The following is a 22,500-nucleotide window of genomic DNA, read 5'->3' as shown; positions in this document are numbered from 1 at the left end:
GGGTATTTCTTCCCCAAATACTGGGAAGTGTTTCGTCTGAGAAGTGAACACTCCATGGAAACTGGCACCGAGTTCCTCAAATTTCTCAGTCACTTCCTGTATGTTCTCCTCCCCTCTTGCGTAATCTGCTCACATGGTAATTTAATGTTATTTTTACTTCGTATATAACATTGTAATTACTTCCGTTGTTTCTTTCCTTTGGCTGCAATGTCATTTTCATGTTTTTTTCTTATGTTAATGTATTCGTTCGAAGCTCAGTTGCATATATTCTGGGTTTCTTCTGTCCTCAGTAATTTTGCCCTTGCTGCTTTTCATTGTAGCTTTTTGGCATTGTATTGAACCATGGACAGTTATAGTCCACCCTTTATCTCTGAATGTTGGTTGAATGTCTCACTTCCGCCTCTTTACATCTCTGTTTGACTTGATCCATTGTTTCCTCAACTGTCTTCCCTTTACGTTCTTCCCTCTATACATGCCCACACACGTGTTCTTAATGCCATGCTCTTCTCTTTTATGTGAACTACTCTCCTTTTCCTGACCGTATATGTGTACTCATCGAATTTGATTAACCTTATTGTGCTTGCAAGGGTTGAGCTCTTTGATCCCGCCTTTCAACTCTTCTCAACTGGTGTAAAGGTTTCTGAGCCTATTGGGCTCTATCATATCTACATTTGGAACTGTAGTCAGCCTCCATCACATCACTGCCTAATGCTTACCATTTCTTAACAACACCTGATACTGAACAAATTCTTTCTAATGTCTCTGTGGCCCTTGTGAGTACTAAATTTCCACATGCGTCCCCTTGTTCGTGTTCCACCCGTGCTAAATTGTATTGTCTTTGTCCACCGGGGTAATTCCTCTGAGAAATTTGGAGGTGGTGATCCTGCGTCCCCTAACTCTTCTGTCTTCCTGGGACGTGAGGTTTAATTCCTGCAGTCTTTCCTCGTAACTCATACCTCTCAGCTCTGGGACTAGTCTGGGGGCATACCTCTGAATCTTCTCTAACTTTGTCTTGTGTTAACTAGGTATGGACTCTAGGCTTGAGCTGCATACTCCAGAATTGGTCTGACGTATGTGGTATACAAGGTTCTGAATGATTCCTTACAAAAGTTTCTAAAGGCAGTCCTTATGTTGGCGTGTGTGCTCACCTATTTGTGCCTGCAGGATCCCGCCTTTCTACCCATCGGTTATTTAAAGCAATGACTCCTGTTCTATTTCCCTATCACATCTAGTTTTTTAAATTTGAATAATGTTAGCTTCCACAACCTGCTCTATTAGTTCATTCTATTTTTCTATTACTCTGACGCTAAAAGAAAACTTTCCAACATTTCTATGGCTCATTTAAGTGTCCAGCTTCCCCCATGACCCCTTGTTCTGTTGGTATTCCGTGTGAACATTTCAGCTATTTCTACTCTGTCAATCCCCCTAAGTATTTTATACGTTTCTATCATATCTCCCAGCTCCATCCTTTTTTACTAGCGTCGTCAGGTTCAGATCGTTCAGTCGCTCTTCATATCCCATCCTTCGCAACTCTAGGAGCCTCGTCGCAAATTTCTGAACCTTTTCCACTTTCCTTATGTGTTTATTCAGGTTTATTTATTTATACTTAGGTTTCTGAATGACGTTCTATCTTTTGCTAGCGTAGAGTACGCTGCTGTCGTTATCAGATTTATATTTGCCTCAGGAGTTAGAAGGTGTTACATCCACTCCCAGGTCTCTTTCTCGAAAGTGTGTGTGTATACTCACCTAGATCTGCTTGCAGGAACGAGTTAGGCTCCTAACCCCCGCGTTCCGAACGTTCTTAGATTAATCCAAATGACTTTTCTCACTCTTTTTATCACGTTTGCATTTAAAACTTTGAATCGAATTAGCGTCAACGACTTCTGCGTCTCACCTATTCCCCTTATTGACAGCTCTGCCACTGAGACAGTTCTTGTCTGATGTCTCTGAGACTCATCTGCATCTGTAGTTTATCTTTATGGCTCCTCGTTCTTCAGTTCCTAACTTTGAACCAACCCGCTTTGTTTACCTAGTCAATTTACCTTAGAATCTTATATATTATTATCATGTCCCCTATCTCTTTTTTCCTCCAGTGTGGTAAGGCGCAGTTCTCTCAGTCTTTCCTCATAGCTGACTCCTCTCAGCTCCGGATATCTTTGGAGATAAGATGTCTCGTTACACATCTTTGGACATTTTCTAGTTTCTCCTTGTCATTTTTCGGTGTAAGGTTCCGTGCTGGGGATACATATTCAAGTGTTTTGGGGGGAGGGGGGGTAATATGTGAGTATGGAGTCAGCCCTCCCAGTATGGTGTCAGCTCTCCCAGTATGGTGTCAGCTCTCCCAGTATGGTGTGAACCCTCCCAGTATGGTGTTAGCTCTCCCAGTATGGTGTCAACCCTCCCAGTATGGTGTCAGCTCTCCCATTATATAGTCAGCCCTCCCAGTATGGTGTTAGCTCTCCCAGTATGGTGTCAGCTCTCCCAGTATGGTGTCAACCCTCCCAGTATGGTGTCAGCTCTCCCAGTATGGTGTCAACCCTCCCAGTATGGTGTTAGCTCTCCCAGTATGGCGTCAGCCCTCCCAGTATGGTGTCAGCTCTCCCAGTATGGTGTCAACCCTCCCAGTATGGTGTCAACCCTCCCAGTATGGTGTCAACCCTCCCAGTATGGTGTCAGCCCTCCCAGTATGGTGTCAGCCCTCCCAGTATGGTGTCAACCCACCCAGTAGGGTGTCAGCCCTCCCAGTATGGCGTCAGCCCTCCCAGTATGGTGTTAGCCCTCCCAGTATGGTGTCAGCCCTCCCAGTATGGTGTCAGCTCTCCCAGTATGGTGCCTGCTCTCCCAGTATGGTGCCTGCTCTCCCAGTATGGTGTCTGCTCTCCCAGTATAAAGTCAGCCTTCCCAGTATAGAGTCAGCCTTCCCAGTATAGAGTCAGCCTTCCCAGTATAGAGTCAGCCTTCCCAGTATAGAGTCAGCCTTCCCAGTATAGAGTCAGCCTTCCCAGTATGGTGTCAACCCTCCCAGTATGGTGTCAACCCTCCCAGTATGGTGTCAGCCCTCCCAGTATGGTGTCAGCCCTCCCAGTATGGTGTCAACCCACCCAGTAGGGTGTCAGCCCTCCCAGTATGGCGTCAGCCCTCCCAGTATGGTGTTAGCCCTCCCAGTATGGTGTCAGCCCTCCCAGTATGGTGTCAGCTCTCCCAGTATGGTGCCTGCTCTCCCAGTATGGTGCCTGCTCTCCCAGTATGGTGTCTGCTCTCCCAGTATAAAGTCAGCCTTCCCAGTATAGAGTCAGCCTTCCCAGTATAGAGTCAGCCTTCCCAGTATGACGTCAGCTCTCCCAGCATGACGTCAGCTCTCCCAGTATGGTGTTAGCCCTCCCAGTATGGTGTCAGCCCTCCCAGTATGGTGTCAGCTCTCCCAGTATAGAGTCAGCCTTCCCAGTATAGAGTCAGCCTTCCCAGTATAGAGTCAGCCTTCCCAGTATAGAGTCAGCCTTCCCAGTATGGTGTCAGCTCTCCCAGTATGGTGTCAGCTCTCCCAGTATGGTGTCAGCCCTCCCAGTATGACGTCAGCTCTCCCAGTATGGTGTCAGCTATTGTTCTAAGATGAGGAACAAGAATGCAAAATAATGAAGATGAGATAATGAATAAGTGAGCCAAGATAAATAATACTGAGCAAGATGTGAGATAATGAGTAAAGTGAGAGATAATGAGTAAGATGAAAGATAATGAGCAACATGAGACATAATAAGATGGGAGATAATGAGGAAGATGAGAGAGGGACTTCACACGGTGTCCTTGTAAGAAGACAGACTGTGCAAGAAGGAGTCAGAAGACTGGGCATGGAAGGGGGGGAGAGGGATGGGGAGAGAGGAGGAAAGGAAGGACGGGAAGAGGGGGAGAGAATGAGGGCAGTGAGAACGTGAAAGGGGGGGAAGAAGGGGGAGAGGAATGAAGGAAGAGCAGGTGGAGGATGCTGGGACAAGAGCGCTGGCTGTCTTGACCCTTGAACTTCAGAGATGAGCCTTGGTGATGCTGCACCACCCAAACCTCCATCTCCCCTCTCTTCACCCCCACCTCCATCTCCCCTCTCTTCATCCCCACCTCCATGCCCTTCTTCAGCTGGTTTCTCCCATCTGCTCCAACGGCTTTCCAGCGTGTCCCCGGAGAGCTTGCGAAGCTCCTTCCAGCTTCTCTCTGGACCTGCACTTGCTAAGGACTCCTCTCTACCATCGCTTGGAATTCCAGGCAACTTTTGGATGCTCGTCTCTTGAGATTTCTTGGTGTCCTGAGTTTCCAAAACCTCACTGGAGTCTCCTACGGCCTCCCTGTGGTTACGCAAGTCCAGGTTCATCTTTTCCCTCTTTCCTTGATAGATTCTATAGGAACCATTGGACCTCTGGAGACTTCTAGGGCTTCTTCTTTAGGTTTATTTTAAGTCTTATTGTTTCTGTATTTGTGGCAAATACAAAGGTGGAGGAGATTCTAAGAGGTTTCCGATGTGTAAATAGAGGGACTTAAGCCGCTCTTATCATCTTTTTGGAAATCTGAAAGTCTTCCCTGGATTTCTAATAGCCTTTCGAAAGCCTCCTTGTCTTTCTGGAAATATGGTAACCTTCTATAGATCTAGAAACGTTCTGGAAGCCTTCTGAAATCTTTATAAATATAAAACCTTTCTGGATATCTGAAAACCCTTCATGAGATCTAAAAACATTCTGGAAGCTTTCTGGAGATTCTAAAAGCTTTCTTAGTCTTCCTGGAGGTCTTAAGACGCTCTTTGGGGCTTATTGAGCCTTTTTTTAAGGTCGTGGCTTCTATTTCGGTTTCTACGTGTTATTTTATGGAGTCGGTAAATTATCCTCTCATATTAAGTTTCATATGTTCTGAGAGCTTTGTTAAAGTTTATGCATGTATGAGAGGGTTCACAACGTGTGAACTGCTCTCACTCCCTCCCTGCTCACACACACACACACACACACACACACACACACACACACACACACACACACGAGTATACATACACCAAGAAGCGGAGTATACACGTCTCCGTTTATGTATCCCTTGTCTTTGTCAAATATCAGATTCTTAAATTATATTGCACAGCATCTGAGTACTTGAAGGTAAAAGCAGTTTAGTGTTGAAACATGCAGCCGTGAGAGGCTGGACCTCATCAAAGGTTTCCTTATTGCTTGAACGAGAACTTCCTTGTTTACCTCAGTGACTGATGTTTTATACAAAACATTCATCATTGTTAAGTAATATCATCATCATCATCATCATTATACAGTAACTTCATCATCATTATACAGTAATATCATCATCATCATCATCATTATACAGTAACTTCATCATCATTATACAGTAATATCATCATTATCATCATTATACAGTAACTTCATCATCATTATACAGTAATATCATCATTATCATCATCATTATACAGTAACTTCATCATCATTATACAGTAATATCATCATTATCATCATCATTATACAGTAACTTCATCATCATCATCATCATCATTATACAGTAACTTCATCATCATCATCATCATTATACAGTAACTTCATCATCATCATCATCATTATACAGTAACTTCATCATCATCATCATCATTATACAGTAACTTCATCATCATCATCATCATTATACAGTAACTTCATCATCATCATCATCATTATACAGTAACTTCATCATCATCATCATCATCATTATACAGTAACTTCATCATCATCATCATCATTATACAGTAACTTCATCATCATCATCATCATCATTATACAGTAACTTCATCATCATCATCATCATTATACAGTAACTTCATCATCATCATCATCATCATTATACAGTAACTTCATCATCATCATTATACAGTAACTTCATCATCATCATTATACAGTAACTTCATCATCATCATTATACAGTAACTTCATCATCATCATTATACAGTAACTTCATCATCATCATCATCATCATTATACAGTAACTTCATCATCATCATTATACAGTAACTTCATCATCATCATTATACAGTAACTTCATCATCATCATTATACAGTAACTTCATCATCATTATCACCTTTTTATTGTATTCGTTTGTCATTTTGCTTGAACTTTCTCAATTTTCTTATACTAAAAGAGAAGCTAAATGTTTACCCCTTCAGACCTTTAAATAACTTTTTCCCAAATTAGTTTAAGTTTTACTCGAAAAACTTTGTGTAATATTGGCTTTATTAGTTTGTGTAACTTGTGTCTCCACAACTGCACATTACTCTCATGTTCCTTGTACACACATTCTTTGGAATAAAAATTTGCATTTAAATTGGAACTGTTGATCCCGGTGGAAGGAACTTCGATAGATTGTAAATGTAATACGTTGTATATTGGTATGTGATTTAATTTCTTCTTGCCAATAGGTTTATAAAGAGGTACATAGTGTGATGTGTCGGAGAGAGCGCAGCTACCTCCCCGCCAGGTGATGTGTCGGAGAGAGCGCAGCTACCACCCCGCCAGGTGATGTGTCGGAGAGAGCGCAGCTACCACCCCGCCAGGTAATGTGTCGGAGAGAGCGCAGCTACCACCCCGCCAGGTGATGTGTCGGAGAGAGCGCAGCTACCACCCCGCCAGGTGATGTGTCGGAGAGAGCGCAGCTACCACCCCGCCAGGTGATGTGTCGGAGAGAGCGCAGCTACCACCCCGCCAGGTGATGTGTCGGAGAGAGCGCAGCTACCACCCCGCCAGGTGATGTGTCGGAGAGAGCGCAGCTACCACCCCGCCAGGTGATGTGTCGGAGAGAGCGCAGCTACCACCCCGCCAGGTGATGTGTCGGAGAGAGCGCAGCTACCACCCCGCCAGGTAATGTGTCGGAGAGAGCGCAGCTACCACCCCGCCAGGTGATGTGTCGGAGAGAGCGCAGCTACCACCCCGCCAGGTGATGTGTCGGAGAGAGCGCAGCTACCACCCCGCCAGGTGATGTGTCGGAGAGAGCGCAGCTACCACCCCGCCAGGTGATGTGTCGGAGAGAGCGCAGCTACCACCCCGCCAGGTGATGTGTGCCTCACGCACATTAAAGAAAAAAAAGATTAAATTAAAATAAAACTGCTTCCGTCCTTTGTGGTGTGAATAGTTACAGGAAAAAATTAATAAGCATGAACAATTAAACTCTTTACTTAATAATAATAATAACATAAATAATAATAACAAAACTTGGAAACTTGGCTTAACACTAACAATGGTAAAATGAATATATAATTTACATTATAAAAAAGGGGTGACTATACAATATTTACATTGTGCTGTACTTCCTTCGTCACACGTCGTAGACGAGACCACGTCCAGTGAGGGACGACGCAGGAAACAAAAGAGCGCCAGAAGTCGTCTGCCTTTCGGGTCTCTTGTTGTTGTTATAGATTCAGCTACTGGGAAACAAAATGTTCCAAGTAGCACGGGCTATGGTGAGCCCGTAGTGGACTTACCTGACACAGGAGCGGTGCTGTGCCTGCCGGGTCGCTGGCCGTTGCTTACATACGCCGGTGAATATCGTCATGCAGGCGTGTAGCACCAGTTGAATGCTTGTTTGCACCTCCAAACGAGTTGGTCATTTGCAGGTGCAGAACGTGTAGTCGGCTAACACCTGGCGGGTGGAGCTCTCCAGGCGGAGTGGGCCAGTTGTGGAGCTTTCCAGGTGGAGTGGGCCAGTGGTGGAGCTCTCCAGGTGGAGTGCGCCAGTGGTGCTCTCCAGGTGGGGTGGAGCAGTGGCTGGAGGTTGAAGGAGCCTTCGAGGTGGAGTGGGCCAGTGGTGGAACTCTCCAGGTGGAGTGGGCCAGTGGTGGAGGTTGAAGGAGCCCTCGAGGTGGAGTGGGCCAGTGGTGGAGCTCTCCAGGTGGAGTGGGCCAGTGGTGGAGGTTGAAGGAGCCCTCGAGGTGGAGTGGGCCAGTGGTGAAGCAGTGGCTGGAGGTTGGAGGAGCCCTCGAGGTGGAGTGGGCCAGTGGTGGAGCAGTGGCTGCTCCACCACTGGCCCTATCACCTATCACGACGGTGTTGAAGGCAGAGGGAAGAGACATATTCACAGCTGTGCATGGGGAAGACTGTAACACTAGGAATATGGATCCTATTACGTATGAACACAGAACACTTTACACAGGAATATGGAACACTTTACACAGGAACTAGGTATACACCCAGCGAGGTGTGCCGCGCTTCTCGATGTACTTACACTGACACTTTGTTTCAGAGTGTATTTCCTGGCAGATCAATAAGCTATTGTGGTGGCCTTAATCAACCTATCACTGGTTGATTATTATAGACCTTGAACCTCCAGAGGTTGAGAGGCTTAAATAACCCTCCAGATGTTGATAGGTCTTAATAACCCTCCAGATGTTGATAGGTCTTAATAACCCTCCAGATGTTGATAGGTTTTAATAACCCTCTAGATGTTGATAGGCCTTAATCACCCTCCAGATGTTGATAGGCCTTAATAACCCTCCAGATGTTGATAGACCTTAATAACCCTCCAGATGTTGATAGACCTTAATAACCCTCCAGATGTTGATAGACCTTAATAACCCTCCAGATGTTGATAGACCTTAATAACCCTCCAGATGTTGATAGACCTTAATAACCCTCCAGATGTTGATAGACCTTAATAACCCTCCAGATGTTGATAGACCTTAATAACCCTCCAGATGTTGATAGACCTTAATAACCCTCCAGATGTTGATAGACCTTAATAACCCTCCAGATGTTGATAGACCTTAATAACCCTCCAGATGTTGATAGACCTTAATAACCCTCCAGATGTTGATAGACCTTAATATCCCTCCAGATGTTGATAGGCCTTAATAACCCTCCAGATGTTGATAGACCTTAATATCCCCCCAGATGTTGATAGACCTTAATAACCCTCTAGATGTTGATAGACCTTAATATCCCTCCAGATGTTGATAGGCCTTAATAACCCTCCAGATGTTGATAGACCTTAATATCCCTCCAGATGTTGATAGGCCTTAATAACCCTCCAGATGTTGATAGGCCTTAATAACCTTCCTAAGGTAGACAGGCCCTTGGCCCAACAGCAAACCAATACACATAATTAATAATAATAATTTAATGTGTCGGGGACAGGCAGCCAGAATATATTCATACACGTTAGGCTTATATCGAGGTCCCCGCCCCCTTTTCCCCAACAAGGTCGAATTACTGACCCCGGCCAGGATGCAACCCCACAAAAAGCTGACCACCTCCTGATTTCCTACTTACTGCTACGTGAACAGATTCAGATTCAGATTCAGATGTTTATTCAGGTAAGGTATATACATACAAGTGATGTTACATTAATGGATTGATATATAGATAGAGCTAGTACATACAATGCCTAAAGCCACTATTACGCAATGCGTTTCGGGCAAACAGGTGCATTAGGAGATACGAAATGCGCCCAGCCATTTCTGTCCTGCCCGGGATTCGATACCGGAATTCTTGATTGTGAGTCGAGAACGAACCCGACTATACTACCTTTATAGGCCTCAATAACCCCCAGTGATTGATAGGCCTCAATAACCCCCAGTGATTGATAGGCCTCAATAACCCCCAGTGATTGATAGGCCTCAATAACCCCCAGTGATTGATAGGCCTCAATAACCCCCAGTGATTGATAGGCCTCAATAACCCCCAGTGATTGATAGGCCTCAATAACCCCCAGTGATTGATAGGCCTCAATAACCCCCAGTGATTGATAGGCCTCAATAACCCCCAGTGATTGATAGGCCTCAATAACCCCCAGTGATTGATAGGCCTCAATAACCCCCAGTGATTGATAGGCCTCAATAACCCCCAGTGATTGATAGGCCTCAATAACCCCCAGTGATTGATAGGCCTCAATAACCCCCAGTGATTGATAGGCCTCAATAACCCCCAGTGATTGATAGGCCTCAATAACCCCCAGTGATTGATAGGCCTCAATAACCCCCAGTGATTGATAGGCCTCAATAACCCCCAGTGATTGATAGGCCTCAATAACCCCCAGTGATTGATAGGCCTCAATAACCACATGTAACAATGTGCATTGTAGCTTGAAACACTTTACATATGAGCACTGAATTAACTGAATAGGAACAGTGTCTTATTAGTATGAATCTGTCATGTAATCTATAACCCAATTGTATTTATTCAATTAATAAATCATGACTAAAATAAGGAGGCTGGAAACAAGACCAGAGAGAAACTCTAGATGTGTTTTATCTCAGAGTATTTTCTGGTTTTTCTTTTTTTCAACTTTTCTCCTTCCTCGAAGACTCCACGAGAAAATATTGATAAGAATGTTGCTAATCATTCTAAAGAAGCCCGGATGGCAACTCTTTTCGCATTCTTCTCTTGTTTTGAAATGCGAAACAAATGCCAGGTTCTTATAGTCTACCCTCTTTTTAACCAATCACAGAAAACGAAAAGGGTGTTATGGTATAACTAATGTACATTTTATATACTTTCATTAATCAATTACCCTTTTTTTTTTTTTTTTCGTACCATATCTTCTCCCCTGCCACAACTAATGACTCATACCCCGACCTCTCCCTTAGGACGCCCCTTTAAGGACTAACACCCTCTCCTCCCCCTCCCTTGACAGACTGTCCGGCGGCAGAGGACCAAATGGAACGGTTTCCGTGTCCGTCGCCAGACCGGATGGGTCGATATCGGTGCATTGATGACCACGTTTTGTGTGATGGCTTCATAGATTGTCCAGATGGCGAGGATGAAGATAGACAGCAGTGTATGTTCTACAAGACGGTGAGTGATCTCCCAACTCCACCTTCTTTGTCTACTAGCACACTGCGAACTCTTACCTGTAGATTAAGTAGAAAACGGCTATTAAGTAGAAATACATGCAAATGTATTCCAAGCCGCTTACCTTATGTGTAAATAAATATGTATCCAACACAAATGTATGCTGTCGTCTGTTGTCTACTTATGTATGCTGATGCAATGTCCGAATTGCTTATGTGATTGCCCGTATTAGTGATTTTAGGCACAGTATATACTGGGTCTACCTAGAAATCTAACATTCTGTTTGTAATTCATTTTGTATGTCTGCATTTTTATCTCAATAAACATTATTATTATTATTATTATTATTATTATTATTATTATTATTATTATTATTATGTGTTCTGTGAAGAGTTTCTTGTAAGGGACTGAGCCTTGCTAAGTAACCTCAGTGGAGATTCGAATGTTTGATCGCGTGTTTCACCGGGATGACAATTACACTCCTCCACTGTATCACAGATGGGTTCTTGTCCCTTAATCTATGCTTGAGTCTCGTAGTATACTTGGCTTCGTTCTCGACTCACATTTGGAGATCACAGGCTCGATTCCCGGGTGGGACAGAAATGACTGGGCACGTTTCCTTTCACCTAATGCCTATATTCACTAAGCAGAAAACAGATAACTGAAAATTAGGTAAGTGTTCTGAGGTTGTATCCTGAGGAGGGTGAGCAGTTCCACCTTGAGGGGGACCTCAACATAAGCCTAAGTATGTTTACCTGAAGGACACCGTCTATCTTAGTGACCTCGACGGGGACAGGAAGCCGGCAGCTTGTGAAAGGTTTCTACCTTTTTACTGAGATTTTTGTTCTAACTGCATTTTGAACTGCAGCGATATCTTGGCATTTATAGCTTCGACTGGTAAGGGGTTCCATGAGTTAATCTTATGGGTGAAAAACTATTTGTCTTCTGTCCAACACTGTGGCTTGATGAGCTTGAAACTGTTGCCCCTTGTTTGTGTTGCATCTGCATTTTTAAAGACTTGGTCTGGATTAATATCTCCTAACATGTTCAGCATTTTAACAGTTTCGATGAGATCCGCCTTGTCATGTCTGGTTTGTAGTGATGTTAGCCCTGTGGTCCTTAACCGTTCCTGGCGTGAGCGTCGACTTAGTTCTGGAATGATTTTTGTCGCTTTGGGTTGTACTTTCTCCATAGCAGGTATGTCCTTTTGAAGGGGAGGTCTCCATGCCTGGACTCAGTTGTCCAGATGAAACTGTGTATGGAGTCAGCCTCCACCACATCACTTCCTAGAGCATTCCATTTATCAACTACTCTGACACTGAAAAAATTCTTTCTAACGTCTCTGTGGCTCATCTGGGTACTAAGTTTCCACTTGTGGCCCCTTGTTCGTGTCCCACCCGTGCTGAAGAGTTTGTCTTTGTCCACCCTGTCAATTCCCCTGAGAATTTTGTAGGTGGTTATCATGTCTCCCCTATAATATATATCTACACATACAAGAGTATGTGTAGACGAATGATGCACAAGAGTATATGTGTAGGCAAATGGTGCACAAGTATATTAACAAGAAAATGACACACTAGTGTATAAAAGAATTCGCCAATAGTTGGCACAATTATCTATAAAAAAAACATAAAATTATGATTGGACGATGCATTACTCAGAGTCATTTGCAATATGCTCGATATACGAGAGATTTGCGCTTATATAAATTTTAACAATGGTGTTTAAAACGGGATATCTACATTTAGTCTAAATGGTTTGGGCTTAAAATGGTACATTAGCCCATATTTATGAACACCATTATTATTTGTGTGACACCTGCAGGAACATACTAAAAGGCATTATATATAAAATTCTTTTGTATGACAACACTTTTGTTTAAAAATGGAGAAGTTCCTAGGAAAAAAAGTAAGCTTTAGGAAGTATTGGTAGCTGCAGAGGGATTTGGCAAAGCATTGGTGGCAGCGAGGTTATCATGCGAAGGATTGGTGGCAGCGAGGTTATCATGCGAACCATTGGTGGCAGCAAGGTTATCATGCGAAGGATTGGTGGCAGCGAGGTTATCATGCGAAGGATTGGTGGCAGCGAGGTTATCATGCGAAGGATTGGTGGCAGCGAGGTTATCATGCGAAGCATTGGTGGCAGCGAGGTTATCATGCAAAGCATTGGTGGCAGCGAGGTTATCATGCGAAGCATTGGTGGCAGTGAGGTTATCATGCGAAGCATTGGTGGCAGCGAGGTTATCATGCGAAGCATTGGTGGCAGCGAGGTTATCCTGCGAAGGATTGGTGGCAGCGAGGTTATCTTGCGAACCATTGGTGGCAGCGAGGTTATCATGCGAAGCATTGGTGGCAGCGAGGTTATCATGCGAAGCATTGGTGGCAGTGAGGTTATCATGCGAACCATTGGTGGCAGTGAGGTTATCATGCGAAACATTGGTGGCAGTGGGGGGAAGTGATCTTATTAGGTATTCCTGGCAGTAGGGGAAATGTTATGAAGTTATGGTACCAGCGAGGATTTTCCATCTGAAGTATTGGCAGCAGCAGCGGACTTGCTACCACTGAGGCCTTTGGTAGGAAGTGTGCCCAGCAGGGCCAAGTCCATATTTATTCACATTTATTTGTTCATATTTATTCAGGCATTCTCTTTTTCTCCCTCTCTTCACTCTCACTGTCATGTTTTCTTTCTATACTGTTATCCTCTCCTATTACTGTCTTCTTTTCTTTGCGACTGTTCCTCTCTATCCTCTCACTATTAGCTAAGTAGTGTCACTGCTCATCTCCACCTTCTCATAATCACTGTTCCTCTGCTTCCATTTTCACTGTTCTTCACTCTTACTCTTCCTACTCCTCTCCGTCCCTCTTTTACCTTGGGTGTGTCCATTTCCTAAGCGTCTCAATTCTTACCTTTAGCTCTGCAACTTAATTTGGGTTTATCCCTAACCATGGTTCTATCCCTTCCTTGGCTGTATCATTTCCCTTGGCTCTATCCCTACCCTTGGTACTATCCTTACTCTTGGCTTTGTCTCTTACCTTAGGCTCTATCTCTTATATTGGCTTTATCCTTACTATTGGCTCTACCTCCTCTGTCCTTGTATCTATCCCTTCTCTTGGCTTAATCTCATAGCCTTGTTTTTTTTTACCCTATCTTTGGTTCTATCCTTTCGTTTGGCTCTGTCCCTAGCCTTGGTTCTATCCCTGTCTTTTGCTCTATCCCTTCCCTTTGGTCTCTTCCTACTCTTGGCTCTATCCCTATCCTAGATTTTAACCTTACCCTAGCCTCTATAACATCACTTTGCTCTATAACTTCCATTGACTCTATTCCTACCCTTAGCGCTATCCCTTACCTTAGCTCTATCCATAACCTCACAAATTTCATCTTCCTTCTTCAAGCATCCTCGTTATACCGCCTGACTGATCTCATCTCTACACCTCCCACAGTCACCATCTTGTTCACCTGCCACAGTCACCATCTTGTTCACCTGCTACAGCCACCATCTTGTTCACCTCCCACAGTCACCATCTTGTTCACCTGCCACAGTCACCATCTTGTTCACCTGCCACAGCCACCATCTTGTTCACCTGCCACAGCCACCATCTTGTTCACCTCCCACAGCCACCATCTTGTTCACCTGCCACAGCCACCATCTTGTTCACCTGCCACAGTCACCATCTTGTTCACCTGCCACAGCCACCATCTTGTTCACCTGCTACAGCCACCATCTTGTTCACCTCCCACAGTCACCATCTTGTTCACCTCCCACAGCCACCATCTTGTTCACCTGCCACAGTCACCATCTTGTTCACCTGCCACAGCCACCATCTTGTTCACCTGCCACAGCCACCATCTTGTTCACCTGCCACAGCCACCATCTTGTTCACCTGCCACAGTCACCATCTTGTTCACCTGCCACAGCCACCATCTTGTTCACCTGCCACAGTCACCATCTTGTTCACCTGCCACAGCCACCATCTTGTTCACCTGCCACAGTCACCATCTTGTTCACCTGCCACAGCCACCATCTTGTTCACCTGCCACAGCCACCATCTTGTTCACCTGCCACAGCCACCATCTTGTTCACCTGCCACAGTCACCATCTTGTTCACCTGCCACAGCCACCATCTTGTTCACCTGCCACAGTCACCATCTTGTTCACCTGCCACAGCCACCATCTTGTTCACCTGCCACAGCCACCATCTTGTTCACCTGCCACAGTCACCATCTTGTTCACCTGCCACAGCCACCATCTTGTTCACCTGCCACAGCCACCATCTTGTTCACCTGCCACAGTCACCATCTTGTTCACCTGCCACAGCCACCATCTTGTTCACCTGCCACAGCCACCATCTTGTTCACCTCCCACAGCCACCATCTTGTTCACCTGCCACAGCCACCATCTTGTTCACCTCCCACAGTCACCATCTTGTTCACCTGCCACAGTCACCATCTTGTTCACCTGCCACAGTCACCATCTTGTTCACCTGCCACAGTCACCATCTTGTTCACCTGCCAGTCACCATCTTGTTCACCTGCCACAGCAAGCATTTTGTCGTCATTTTTGGCCAAAGGATATGAGACAGACTAAGGGTGAATCTTCCCCTCGAGATGACCCCTTTTGTTCAGTTCACCCACTGAACGGTAGTTGGGCTGGACGGTAGAGCGACGGTCTCGCTTCATGCAGGTCAGCGTTCAATCCCCGACCGTCCAAGTGGTTGGCCACTATTCCTTCCCCGGTTCCATCCCAAATCCTTATCCCGACTCCTTTCAAGTGCTATATAGTGGTAATGGCTTGGTGCTTCCTCCTGATAGTTCCCTTCACCAAGTGATGGGCACTTGACTGTGGCTTGTGAGACCTCTGCTCAGGCTGAAGGAGAGCAGACAAAAACAAATCCACACGGGCTGTGACGAGGATTCGAACCTACGTCTGTGAGCATCCCAGACGCTGCAGTGCAGACAAAAACTGCTCCAAATTGTCAAGCTGCAGTGATTCAGTTCCTAAATATATTTTTGAGGATGTGCCAGAAGAAGAAACACTGTGCTCATACATCATATTTCTCAGGTTAAACATCCTAAAGGGAGAACAAATCTTGGAACTTGATACAGCTTCGTATAATTGTATTTATACAACACTAATGACCTCGTTGTTATGGCGACGGAGGCATTTTTTTAATAAATTCTGATTATTAAATCCCTCTTTCCATCACATTTCTTCCACCAGCTCTGGGCCCATGCCATGCGCGTGTGTATATTCACATTTATATGTATGTTTGTGACGGATGAGCTTCAGCTTCTGGGTCCCAACCTTCCGGCTGTCAGTCGTTTATTACAATGACTGCCGATCCTCTTGCTTGTTACCATGGCTGCTCTTGAGACTGTGTATACACTTAGTCTCAACTGCTTCACTTTTCACGTCATTCCTCTTCCTCACTTCTCTCACACTGAAGAAGGTCTCCCTCACACCACTGTGAACACTCTCACACTGAAGAAGGTCTTCCTCACACCACTGTGAACACTCTCACACTGAAGAAGGTCTTCCTCACACCACTGTGAACACTCTCACACTGAAGAAGGTCTCCCTCACACCACTGTGACCACTCTCACACTGAAGAAGGTCTCCCTCACACCACTGTGAACACTCTCACACTGAAGAAGGTCTCCCTCACACCACTGTGAACACTCTCACACTGAAGAAGGTCTTCCTCACACCACTGTGACCACTCTCACACTGAAGAAGGTCTTCCTCACACCACTGTGAACACTCTCACACTGAAGAAGGTCTTCCTCACACCACTGTGAACACTCTCACACTGAAGAAGGTCTTCCTCACACCACTGTGACCACTCACACTGAAGAAGGTCTTCCTCACACCACCATTCGCCCGTCCTCTTGCTCTTACAGTAGCCTAGCTACTGATGTTAGCCAGCCTCGCATATGCCGCAGACGTTATTCTTTTTATGTGGGTTTCAGGAGACAGGTTTGGTGTGATACCCTGTCTGTACCCCAGACCGCTTTCCCTTCAAATTTTGGTGAGGCTGGCCCCAAGCGTCGGGCCTCCAACTGTGAACAGTTCTATCCTGTAAACTTCCATGTAAGCTTTTACAAGTGCCGGGCAAACCAAAAATATATAATAATAATAATTAAAATAATAATATAACCGACCAGATTAATAATAATAATTATTATTACTAATAGCATAATAGTAATCCACATTTTCTTTCGACAGACGAAAGCTCACCTGGACGTGCTGGCTGACGCTATCATCCGGTGGGCGCGGGGCGGGAAGTGATAACCTTGCTGGTGGAGATACATCGCCCTCCTTCCTCTCCCCCTCACTCTCCCCATCTCCCCCCCCCCCCCTCACGCAATAGCAACCTGTCGACCCAGCCTCTGCCCCTCCCTCAATCACCAACACCACTGACAGGAATCGCTGCCACCTTCTCTGCAGTTACCAGCTCTCCGACCATCAAAGGGGTCAACTCTTGATGTGGCTACATGGTATCAGGCCATATCTTTATCTGGAGGGCAATAATATTAATAATATTTCGCAATAAATGCAACAGAATGAGGGGAGAAGGAAGAGTGATTCGTTACAATAAATTACAATTAATACTGTGCACACGAAGCCGCGGGTAGGATTCAGGCCTCAGGTGGGACTTGGCAGACTAAAACATTCGCGAAATAGGTGGGATATTTAAGCAATATTGTTTAAAATGAAGCATAAGCAAGAGACCAACAGTTTGTTTCCAGAGGACTAACACGCGCATGTGTTTCTGACCTTGCCAGAAGCTGCAAAGAAAACCTCTTTGCAGGTAGCCAGCGTCATACAGTCATACTGCCCAAGATGGCCTGTTCTGCGAGCACTCGATGACCTAATGACCCCGACCTGAGCCACGGGGTTCACTAGGTCACTCACTGTGTTCCCGGACGGCCTGTGTATGTGGACACCCTCTAAGGTGGCTGTTGACCTGTCGCAATGGCAGGGCATACAACTATGTTAACTAGGGTCTCCTGGAGCATAACCACACAAGTGGCATCATCATTACCATCCAGGGGTGATTAAGAAGAGCATTTCAGATCAATTATAGGTTTCCCGGTTCCTTTGCCAGGAAGGTGACATCATTAGGGCCCATATAAGAAAAGAGCCATCTCAAGCAACAACAGCATTTCTACCACTTGAAGCATGAACCTCCCTGGATCACTGCACTAGAGCCTTAGTTGAGCCAAGGAACGATTTAGTATTCCTTCGTTCTCGTTTCTCAGATGGTAACAGGTTAAAAACAAAGAAAATGTATAGTAACAATGGGAGCAGCCTCGGGATTTGATGTGGTCAATGTGTGTGTGTGTATCGCTAGTATAAGTCATCAGGGAGGTTAGTATAAGTCATCAGGGAGGTTAGTATAAGTTATCAGGGAGGTTAGTATAAGGTGAGAGCGGTGGGTTGGGGCACAACCTAACCCACTGCCCGCCTAGCTCCATATTTTCTCCACAACCTGGCTTGTGAAGTTATAATATATAATTATATAACTTATACAATACGTACTTCTTCCTTGTTCATCACTGGGATAAAAAAAATATCGCCTATAAATTTATAATCTATAACAAATTCATGTTATTATTTTTAAGAATATATATTTGTTACGCATTTCTTTAGGATCTGTCGTTATTAATAATGAAAATTCTGGATATATATATATACATATATATATAAATAAATGATAAATTTATAATAATGATTGTTCTTTTGCTTACTGAAGCAATGATTTTATCATATAAGGGTTAATCATTATTTTATACATTTCCTCATAGCGTATAAATGTGTTAATGACTGCGTTAAATAATTTGTTTACTTTTCTTCAATGCCTTTGTGTGTAGAGAATACAATGTAAAAATATATATATTGTTCAACTTGAAGTTTAGTGTTCAAACTTGGGAAATAAAAATGTACACTTCCACTGATAATTGCTTATTCATACATGAGAGATACCACTTCATCTCTTGGCTTCCACGAGTCGACCTTCCAAGTGGGAAGGCGGACTCCAACAAACCCCAAGTTCAAGGTGGGGACCCTCTAGGGAGGAACCATCCAGGGAGGAACCTTCCAGGTCGGAACCTACTGCGAAGGAGCCCTCCAGATGGAAACCTTCCAGGTGGAGCCGACCAGATTGGAACCTTCCAGGTGGAACCTACCTGGTGGGAATAGGAAGGTCTGGAATCCAAGGACATACCAAGGGGTAACGGCTTGAGATGTGTATGGTACCTGAGCGTCTGTTTATAGCAGGTAAGCGTGGCACACTCTACTGGTTAATTGAAGCTTATTTGGCTACGTAAGCGTCGTTCATGGGATCCGCCACACAGTCGCTCGAAATGTGTCATGAACACTCAAGTGTTCGAAATTCGCGAATTCAGAGTTCATCTGTGACGTCAAGAACAGCGCTGACAGTATTCAGTAAGGCCAAGAAGAGAGTTGAAGCTCCATCAAGAGCCATTTGACGATAATAACTGAGAGCAGAGAACACAATATTACATGTTTCTTCACATTGACGAGTCGTACTGGGAACGTGAATCATGAAAATATCACAAGATTCGAAGGAAATACTGAACCATCTGAACCAATTAGCATTCTTAATTACTTTCAACCATGCATCAATGTCTTGAAGATATCGAATACCGAGTGGCTAAGGTCTTCATAAAATATACGTCGAATCAACCGCTTGGATATTTAAGAAGGCTAGATGTAATCTTCTATATGTCAATGACTAGGAAGCTTCGAGAATGTCCAAGATGGAAGCATGAAGTGTGTAGACCAAGGAGATGAAGGTGTCGGGCCAGTAGCTCCTGAGGCGGTGGGCTGGGAGGCTGTGTACGAGGACTGTGTGAGGCTGTTTTCCAATCTCGAACCCAGGCTTCCAAACCCTTGTCTCATCACGGGAGATGCTTCGCTCTCGGGAGGTGAGTGATGCTTGCACGCGCTTGGCAGATGAATGATGCTTGTCTTCATTCATGCAGGTGAATGATACTTCCACGCACATGAAAAAAAATAAAGATGAATGATGTTTGCATTCAGGACACGAATGTGTTCACTAGACCTTGAAATCTTAGTATAGTTCCTGGAGGTCTAGCAAATTGCCCTTAGGGCCAAGCCCAGAGCTCTTAGGGTCAAGCCCAGAGCCCTAAACATCTGCAAGCTGTGAGTTGCATGCCCTGGGAAACAAAGTGTAAGGTTACTTGTTAAGTAATTCTACAAGATATTGTGAACTTCAAACACCTGAATTATGATTCGTAGCTAAGAGAATGTGGTCGTTATCACTAAGCTGTCTATCATTCAACATCTTGAACGTGCTAAACATATTGAGTTTCTTCACCACAATTCACTTGTAAAAATTATATGAAATAAAGCAAAATACATTTCATTAAGTTATTTGTACATTTATGAAATTAACTGTTGCTAGTTAATACTCAAAAGAATCCCTTTAAAATTCTCTGACACTACGTCAAATGTAAGAACAGTGGAAATAAAGAGAGGAAATAAAGAATATTAATGTCTATTGTATATTTGAATACGCTGGTACTAGACACCACTGGCTGACCTTAGATTAACTCAGCAACTCCAACAACACATTTCATTTCATTTCAGTCAAGTGTATTCAGGTTGCTTGGCATAACTGATTCCTGAAATGATTCAGTGACCTATTGGTGAATGACTTCCATCCTAGCAAACAAACAAGGTTGTAGCACCGTTATTCAAACGTTGTGAGTTTGCTGGGATATTGTCTTTCTTACTAATTTCGTAATGCAACAAACCCAGAATCAGCTGGTCAATTTAGCAATTTATTTGTTTAACTATGTATGAAAATCCATAAACCAGTTAAGCGGAAAAGCCAAACTTTTAAGCAACAAAATAATTTATACATAATATATACGAATTAAATATAATGTAAACTTTTTGCGATATCTCACTCTTATTGAGTTCAAAATACCATTATGTCAAAGTAGGCTGTGCACGGTATAACAATGACAATATATTTAATAGGTTTGTTTGTCGATGCTGAGTGCTTTGGGGTCTGAGGTGGTCAGTGAGCTGTTCCACCTGTCTACAGAGGCTGTAAACCACCTGTTTCGCCTGTTTAGAAGGGTTATCAGCCACCTGTCCCATCTGTCTAGAGAGGGTGTCAGCCAGTTACTTATTCCATTTAAATGAAGTTATTAGCCAAATGCTCCATCTGAAGAAGGCTATCAGAACAGCTGATAGAACAGCTCTCACCTGTCAGAGAGAGCCCATCAGCAAGGTTCAACATGCCAATGTCGTTAGACAACATAAAGGAGGTCCTGTTCAAGCCACCTACTCCACCTGAAGGAGGTTGTAAGCTTCTTAAGTGTTTGTGGAGTGGTAGTGACACCTTGGCAATAATGGAGGTGAGGTTAGGATGTTTTCAGGGTGGGGGGGCAAGGGGGATGTCTGCCCCTCACCCTGGCCCCCCACCACCCCCCACCAGCCTCCCTCACCATCACCACCACCACCACCACCATCACCAGGGACAGAGGCTGGTCGCTGTATTATCATGTTTGTGTGTCGAGTGCATAGCGTTGTTTTGAGTCTATAGGAACGTGGAGTTGACGATATTTTACTATTATGAAACTAAAGTGTTTTGAACACCATGCCTGTGTGATACTGTGGAAACTGGTTCAAGCTGCTTTAAAAGCGGTATATAGTCACTGAGGGCCGCGGCATGTGCGCCCGCATGCGACGCATATCAGCTGCGGCCCCCTTGCGGCAATCCGGACCGCAGGGCCTTGGGCGGACCGTCCTAACCCACGCATTGCGGAACCTGTTGCTTATAACCAGGGGCCCAATCCGTCAGCCCAACCCCTACCAACCCTCAACGGCCCACTTACCCCTGCAGCCCACCACCCACGCCCTGCGGCCCACCACCCACGCCCTGCGGCCCGGAAACGTTACGCCGACCCGTTCCGGATGCTCCCCAGCCTCCGGACACGGGCAAGGCTCACCGGGGTAATACGCTTTCTGTGTATCCGACACGGTCAAAGCCGTGTCAGTGTCACCCACCCGCACCGCCCACACCCACCTGCACCACCCACACCCACCTGCACCACCCATCCCCACCTGCACCACCCACACCCACCTGCACCGCCCATCCCCACCTGCACCACCCACACCCACCTGCACCGCCCATCCCCACCTGCACCACCCACACCCACCTGCACCACCCATCCCCACCCGCACCGCCCACACCACCTCTTCCAGACTTAGCTTGCTGACAGCCCTCTTCCGGCCCCCTTCCAAGCTCTCCAGGAGACCTCCCACAGACGTCCACGTCAACCATTTAGGTTTATGTTGATTCCTTATGACACATATTGCCTTCTAACTGCTGAGTTGTGCTTTATAACGGAACTCCTCAAGCTGCTCTCCTCTTTCTTCCCCACCCTGCTCCACACCCTCCTCCCCCACCCTGCTCCCCACCCTGCTCCCCACCCTGCTCCTCCCCCTCCTCCCCACCCTCCTCCCCACCCTGCTCCCCCCACCGTGCTCCCCCACCCTGCTCCCCACCCTCCCCCCCCCCCACTATGTTGCGTTAAAACTGCTTTAATGGCTCTGCCAAACTTGCCTGTTAATCTTCCAGCCAACCCCACTCCCTGCTCCTCCCCCACACCCTACTCCTCCCCCACACCCTGGTCCTCCCCCACACCCTGCTCCTCCCC

At 45.3% G+C, this 22,500-nt stretch overlaps 1 protein-coding gene across 1 annotated transcript in view; it reads left to right on the top strand.

Moving 5' to 3' along the window:
- LOC123748309 (uncharacterized) overlaps positions 1 to 18,734 on the top strand; it is a 137,356-nt gene extending 118,622 nt beyond the window's left edge. Inside the window, exons 2-3 of the mRNA XM_069334419.1 lie at positions 10,625 to 10,785; positions 17,006 to 18,734. Coding sequence (XP_069190520.1) covers positions 10,625 to 10,785; positions 17,006 to 17,068 — 224 coding nt within the window. The 3' untranslated portion in view covers positions 17,069 to 18,734. The remainder of the gene's footprint in view (positions 1 to 10,624; positions 10,786 to 17,005) is intronic.
- The last annotated feature ends 3,766 nt before the right edge of the window (positions 18,735 to 22,500 follow it).

This window comes from Procambarus clarkii, chromosome 31 (assembly GCF_040958095.1).
Source record: "Procambarus clarkii isolate CNS0578487 chromosome 31, FALCON_Pclarkii_2.0, whole genome shotgun sequence".
Classification (NCBI taxonomy): Eukaryota; Metazoa; Arthropoda; class Malacostraca; order Decapoda; family Cambaridae; genus Procambarus; species Procambarus clarkii.
This window is presented reverse-complemented; position numbering and strand designations above follow the sequence as displayed.